This window comes from Sardina pilchardus, chromosome 15 (genome assembly GCF_963854185.1).
Source record: "Sardina pilchardus chromosome 15, fSarPil1.1, whole genome shotgun sequence".
NCBI classification, from domain to species: Eukaryota; Metazoa; Chordata; class Actinopteri; order Clupeiformes; family Clupeidae; genus Sardina; species Sardina pilchardus.
This window is the reverse complement of record NC_085008.1, coordinates 28,078,013-28,085,512: the sequence shown is the minus strand read 5'-3', so window position 1 is coordinate 28,085,512 and position 7,500 is coordinate 28,078,013. Positions and strand designations below refer to the sequence as shown.

Below are 7,500 nucleotides of genomic sequence, written 5' to 3'. Positions count from 1 at the left end.
GACAGAGAGAGAGACAGAGACAGAGAGAGAGAGGGAGAGAGAGAGAGAGAGGGAGAGAGAAACAGAGAGAGAGAAGAAGAAGACGGGAGTGGAGAGTGATAAGACAGACAGAGAGACAGAGAGAGAGAGAGAGAGAGAGAGAGAGAGAGAGAGGGGAGTGGAGAGGTATGGTGAAGAGGGGAATGAAGAAAATTGGAAGGAGAGGACAGAGGAGTGGATACACACACACACACACACACACACACACACACACACTGGCATTCTGAATGCACCTGCACAGTATGAGGGAGATGTGGGGTGAGGGTGGTGGTGGAGGTGGGGGGGATTGTCGGGTTTAATACAGACAATGTGTGTGTGTGTGTGTGTGTGTGTGTGTGAGAGAGAGAGAGAGTCTGTTGCCATTCTTTGGACAATGACAGTGTGAAACTGACCTCTGTTTATCCTTGCTAAGAATGTCAAGTTTTAAAATTCAAATTCAGTCTCTTCACCCCGAACCACACACACGCACGCACACACACACACACACACACACACACACACACACACACACACACACACACACACACACACACACACACACACACACACACACACACACACACACACACTCACTCACTTATCCTTAATGTCCTTCTTTTCTTTTTCTCCTGGTCTCCCTCTCTCTCTCTCTCTCTCTCTCTCTCTCTCTCTCTCTCTCTCTCTCTCTCTCTCTCTCTCTTTCTGTCCTCCCCTCCCTAGTGAGGTTTGTAGACTGCAACAGGGGTTCAGTAAAGCTGGGCACAGATGAGCCCGACTTCAGGCTCCATACGGACGGAACCCTGTACGCCACGCGGCCCTTCCGTCTGGACCGCAAGCAGGGCCGTCAGCTAGCAGTGTGGGCGCGCGACTCAGCCAGGAAGCAGGAGTGGCACACACACGTCAACCTCACGTCTCAGGTATGAAACACACACACACACACACACACACACACACACACACACACACACACACACACACACACACACACACACACACACACACACACACACACACATACACACACCACCAGCTCATCAAGCCAATGAGAGTTGCTTAATCTTATCATTCATTGCTGTTTCAAATACACTGCTGTCCCTTTTAGTGTGTATGATTCAAAGGGTGTGCCGTATCTATTTGTGTTAGGCACAATTCAACAACTTGTGCTCTCATAGACACACACACACAGACACACACAGACACACAGACACACAGACACACAGACACACAGACACACACACACACACACACACACACACACACACACACACACACACACACACACACACACACACACACACACAGACACACACACAAACATACTCAGTTATTTCCAAATATGGCTTTGACATTTCTATCTGTTTAGAGAGCTTCAGGAGTTGGACATATTTCTACTATAAACACATATTTCATCAACCTACAAATAACAATCACAATCACTCAGGCACAAGCACACACAAACACACACAAACACACACACACACACACACACACACACACACACACACACACACACACACACACACACACACACACACACACACGCACACACACAGAATGTCTTTGTGTCAGTCTGACTGTGACCTTCTGACATTGATGACTAAGGGCCTGACAGAACTCTACACTTTTCTCTGCTGTCGCTGGCTCTCCACAGATGCGGGAGATTCTGTTCCCATGGCGAAGTGTGGTTGTCGCGGGAGACGGCTCGTTGTCGAGAGTGAAGAGAGACTGGGTCATCCCCCCCATCAACGTCCCGGAAAATTCACGAGGACAGTTCCCAGAAGACCTTGTCACGGTGAGTAAACCAGTATACACACCAGGGTGGGAATTATACCAAGGCCATGAGGCCATGGCCGCCGTTGCCCTACACTTTGGCCTTGATGCCCCCTGAAAAAAAACCCATCTTAAGGCCACAGTGGCCTTTATGCCCCTGACTTAGGTGTCAAATACGGAATCGTCCCGTGCAGAATGTGCAGAAACCTGTCTGAAAACGGCTTATGATGCTTCCATGAGGGAAACATCCCAAAACAATGGCACTCATATTTGCTGTTGTTTTCAGAAGTATCTCATGCAAACATGCAAAAGAATGAACTATTGTAATTATATAGCCTATCTTACATTAGTAAAGCACACCCCTGATGTGCATAGTTTTCACAAACTTTTTGTAAATAATTTTGGCACAAACATTGACTGCTTTGAAGTGAAAGTGCATGTCTAACAATATAGCATAATACTAATTGTGATATGATGATTTGATGGGGGGTGGGGTGAGGTATGTGTAGATGGGCCCTATGACCCCAAAGTCTGCCATGATTGGGCCTCAACTTAAAGAAGTTTGAGGCTGTGTTAGTGTTTCTCAAAGCCTACAGCGGCTAGCGGGTCTATGTATTTGTGTCGAGATAACCCTGAAGTGTAAAACCATCGAATTTTACTCAGTGGCCTTTGTGCCCTATCATGTGGCCTTGGTGCCCCTAAAAAAAAAAAGAAGGTGAAGGCCAAATGGCCTTGCCCCTAAAATGGCGAAATTCCCACCCTGATACACACACAAACTCTCACACACTCTCCCGCTCATCTTTATTCATACACACACAAACTCTGACACACAATCAAACACACACATACATCCCTCACTCATTGCATACACAAACAGTGAAGTTCAGTGGAACACACACGTACAAACACACTCTATTCCATGTATACAAAAGAATTCTCCAGTCAACATCTCAACAGCCATCTCCACTGTAGCAGCACTAAGAAAGACTCACAGAAACATCTGTGTACCACAAAGTAGATTATACAAAATGTAGCCTAGTGGTTTCTTCTAGAGGTGATTACCTGGTTTTCTGTTAGGACACCCACAGAGAAAGACACACACACACACACACACACACACACACACACACACACACACACACACACACACACACACACACACACACACACACACACACACATGCACACACACATACACACATACACACATACACACATACACTTATTACCTCAGTATTCCCAGATATGCAGGCACACACACCTACACACGTATCTCCTTGGCTTCAAATAAATCTGTCAGAGATATAACCTATACCTCTCTCAACCATAATCATTTGAGCGCTTGATAAGTTCACCTGTCACTCATAGCAGGTGTCAGAGAGGCAAATACTCCATCTATCACCAGGAGACCACTCCAGATGCGCACATTGAGCTGAATATTGATTATTGATTACATGCAGACTTATGTGGGCACCCATGGGTGCTTATGTGTGCTTGCAGGTTTACAGTAATTTACTTTTACCCATCAATTATTTCCTGTGTCTGTGTGTGTGTGTGTGTGTGTGTGTGTGTGTGTGTGTGTGTGTGTGTGTGTGTGTGTAGATCCGCTCCGACAGGGATCGCAATGGCCGCCTGCGCTACAGCGTGACAGGGCCGGGAGCAGATCACCCCCCCACAGGGATCTTCATCATCAACCCCATCAATGGGCAGCTGTCCGTCACCAAGCCTCTGGACCGCGAGGACATCTCCAACTTTCACGTACGTGCCGAACGAACGTCGATAGATGCGTGTCGAGGACTAATTAAGGGAGTGTGTGCGTTTGTGTGACTGGTGGTGTGGGAAGGCACTTAGAGAAGCAGATCTGTGTGTGAAGAGTGTGAAAAAGGTTCCAGTGGAACTCGAAAACGCTGCTGGTAAAGTGTGAAGAAAGTTCCGGCAAAGTGTGACAAAAAAGTTCCAGTAAATTGGGAGCTTGCTTGCTTGCTTTTGTGGTTGCCATGGCGCTCTGTCTGAGAATGTGACCTCAGACCCAGTTTAATCCTCTCATCAAAGAGGGCACACACACACACACACACACACACACACACACACACACACACACACACACACACACACACACAAACACAAACACACACACACACACACACACACACACACACACAGGCTATAGGATTCAGGGCATCACAGCGATGAGCAGGTATTGGTTGTAGGCTGCTCTTGGTGACTTTGAGCACTGGACTGTCATGGCAACAGTGGCCCTGCTCATTCGTATTCCGGGCGGGGCTTCGTGCTGAATATTCATGAGAGAATGTAGATGTCACTGATCTGTGAGATCACTATACGCATATTAAGCACCAAGCAGATAAGAGCTGTAGTACACACACACACACAGATATTGCTCACTAACACCAACACTGTTGCAAACATAAACACCCATACACGTACACACTTAATACACAAACACACCTTACACTGCTCTGAGTGAAACTTCTGTAAAGGACTTTGGAACTTGGCAGCTGTAAATTGTAGAGTAGGGTGAGGTTGTCGGTTGCCACACACAGGAAGTTGTTTCATAGTCCAGACGTCACTAAACCAAATGTTCCGCCTTAATACCGCCCCGTCGTCTGATACAGAGAGAGAGAGAGATAGAGTGAAAGAGAGAGAGAGAAAGAGAATTAGAGGGAAGAAAAGAGAGATACCTTTTATGGTGGGATTATTAGCGACGTCTGATATAGTAAACACCACACAGAGGCTGAAAGGAGTTATTAGCGGCTAATAAACTGGCTTTGTTTACAAGCCACTCAGGAGGGCTGGCGATTGTTCAGCTGATGAGCTTTTTCTGTTGCTTGGCAACATCCACTGGAAGTAAAGAGATGTTGCTGCCCACTTCTCTCCCCGTCTCTGTTGACCATGCACCATATGAATGGAGCTTCCTTGTGTTTGATGCCAGATACTAACTTCACACTTGCTGGAACTGTCAAGAGTGAGCTTGGATTTCCTCTTGGCTCTCCAGAGCACATGTACAGCCAGCTGACAGTTCAGAAAAAAAAATAAGGTTATATTAAGCTTTTTTCCCCAAATTATATTTTACAATCAGTGTTTGTATGGTCAATAAATGTCCTGTTATTGGCTGCAATTGGGAAAGATCTGGGCTCAGTGTCCCGAAAGCCTTGTGAGTAGTTCCTCCTACAAATGTCTTATGATTGACGGACCATTTCCCAAAGCCACTGTTAAGGACGTTCCAAAACCACTCCCAGATTTGTGTGTGCCCAAAGAGGTGAAAATGAGTGGTGTCTCCCTACCTTTGGTGGCCATAAAGTCTGAATTATGGCCACTCCAAAAATGGCCACTGATCAAGAGGATCAAATTGTTTTTCATTGAAAATGAATCCAAATTATCGTGAATATTGTCATGTGAAGTCTATTGCATACTGTTTGATACTTCATTCCTCAAATGAAGACACTGTCTCTCAGATCTAAATCAAATTGATTCAGAATGTGTGTAATTAAATTGACACATTTGTATACAAGTAGGCAAATATCCATACTGTTTTAAGACTTTGCTGCATAGAAGTGTTGTGTGAGGTCTGACCCAAATATGAGCAGATAAAGTTTGTTGATTGAAACATGGGGTTTTGACCGAGGTTTTGTGCGAGATTTTGTGTTGAGTTATATTATTTATTTGGGGTCTTATGTCTCTGTGTCTCTCTTTGTGTGTGTGTGTGTGTGTGTGTGTGTGTGTGTGTGTGTGTGTGTGTGTGTGTGTGTGTGTGTGTGTGTGTGTGTGTGTGTGTGTGTGTGTGTGTGTGTGTGTGTGTGTGTGTGTGTGTGTGTGTGTGTGTGTGTGTGTGTGTGTGTATTCATGTGTGCAGTTGCGAGCACATGCAGTGGACATTAACGGTAACCAGATAGAGAACCCAATTGATATCGTCATCAACGTGATCGACCAGAATGACAACCGACCTGAGTTTGCCCATCAGATCTGGAATGGGACAGTACCGGAGGGGACCAAGCCAGGTACAGACAAACACACACACACACACACACACACACACACACTGAAGCACGGTCTTATATTCACAGCTATTTGAATCAGGTCTGCTGTCACTTGGTAATTGCTTTTTCGCACAAAAATCCATAATTGGTACCCACCTGCACATATAGTCACTCACTCACTCACTCACACACCTACACACACACCTACACACACACACACACACACACACACACACACACACACACACACACACACACACACACACACACACACACACACACACACACACACACACACACACACACACACACACAAACACACATCCATACACTCACTAAAAATATTTAAGATTATCTAACCTTGTAGCACAGGTCAATGCATTTAACACACCGGCAGCAGAATTGTCTATTTATTTCCCTGTCTTGAAGCCAGCAGAAGTTTGACTTTAGCGAAAGTCAAATTTCCCCGCTGAAGCTCTAGGCACCCCTACACACGTCCCAGACATCGGCTGACAGCTCCGCCGGTAGGAGAAAGCCTCTCTAAGACTCGCCGTGTCAGAGAATAACCACCGTCGCTTGTCAGGCGAGGCATCCCTCTTCGCCAGACAGCCCTGAGCCCAGCGGCCCTGTGGTTCCATTATGGCCGTCAGGGTGCCAAAGGCTACGGTGAACTGTCTGGTTCCTCAGACAGCGCGGAAAAGCTACAAAGAGCCCCGCACTCTCCGCAATTTCCATGGAATGTCGTGTAGGGAGACAGAAGGGGGGGGGGGGGTGGTGGGGGAGTTGGGTGAGGGAGGGAGGGGGAGAGGGGTTAAGACAGCTCTCTTCATTTTATTGGCAACAAGCTGTTTCAGTAATAGCATAGACATCTGCAATGTAAACGTGGGGAATGTCAGAAACAAAGTTGACAGCATTCTAGACGGCTTCCAGTTCTAGTCATCTGTGTTTAACTCTGCGAGTACGGAATGAAAACACATAAAGGCATCTTAAGGCATTAGAATGTGTAGGCTTGGAACCGTAGTGTAACGTGTAGCAATAACATGCAGACAACCAAGGGGACGTCAATGATGGCAGTGGACCAGAGCATTGCACAGGTTCAGTCAGTGCACTTGGACACAAGAAAACGCCAGGAAACTAGGCCACGGCGTCAAAGGGATGTTGGTCATTGTGCAGACTCATGTCAATGCAGAGGAGAACAAAGGCAATGCGAGAGAGGCAGGCCATTTCCCTTGGCCATTGAAAATGTCCATTGTGGTCATTTAAGACCAAATGACAGTGAAAGCAAATGTACTCTCTGAAGCAGAAAACGCTGCAAAGCTCAGTGAAGTGTGTGTGTGTGTGTGTCTCTGTGTGTGTGTGTGTGTGTGTGTCTGTCTTGTATGTGTGTGTGTGTGTGTGTGTGTGTGTTTTTGTGTGTGTAGGTACCACTGTGATGACTGTGACAGCCCAGGATAAGGACGACCCGAACATGCCCAATGGGATGCTCCGATACAAGATTCTATCCCAACAGCCCCACAGCCCCAACCCAAACATGTTCACCATCAACAACAAGACTGGAGCCATCATCACCGTAGCTGCAGGCCTGGATAGAGAGGTTTGTTTGTGTGTGTGTGTGTGTGTGTGTGTGTGTGTGTGTGTGTGTGTCTGTGTCTGTGTGCATTTCTTTGTGCTTCTCTTTGTGTTTGTGTGAGTGTGTGAGTCTGTATGCCTGCCTGCA

At 46.5% G+C, this 7,500-nt stretch overlaps 1 protein-coding gene across 1 annotated transcript in view; it reads left to right on the top strand.

Annotated features, from left to right (window-relative positions):
• LOC134102603 (cadherin-2-like) overlaps positions 1 to 7,500 on the top strand; it is a 37,142-nt gene that overhangs the window by 15,078 nt on the left and 14,564 nt on the right. The window contains exons 3-7 of the mRNA XM_062556757.1: positions 739 to 935; positions 1,670 to 1,810; positions 3,391 to 3,546; positions 5,660 to 5,804; positions 7,205 to 7,377. Of these exons, the coding sequence (XP_062412741.1) occupies positions 739 to 935; positions 1,670 to 1,810; positions 3,391 to 3,546; positions 5,660 to 5,804; positions 7,205 to 7,377 (812 nt within the window). The remainder of the gene's footprint in view (positions 1 to 738; positions 936 to 1,669; positions 1,811 to 3,390; positions 3,547 to 5,659; positions 5,805 to 7,204; positions 7,378 to 7,500) is intronic.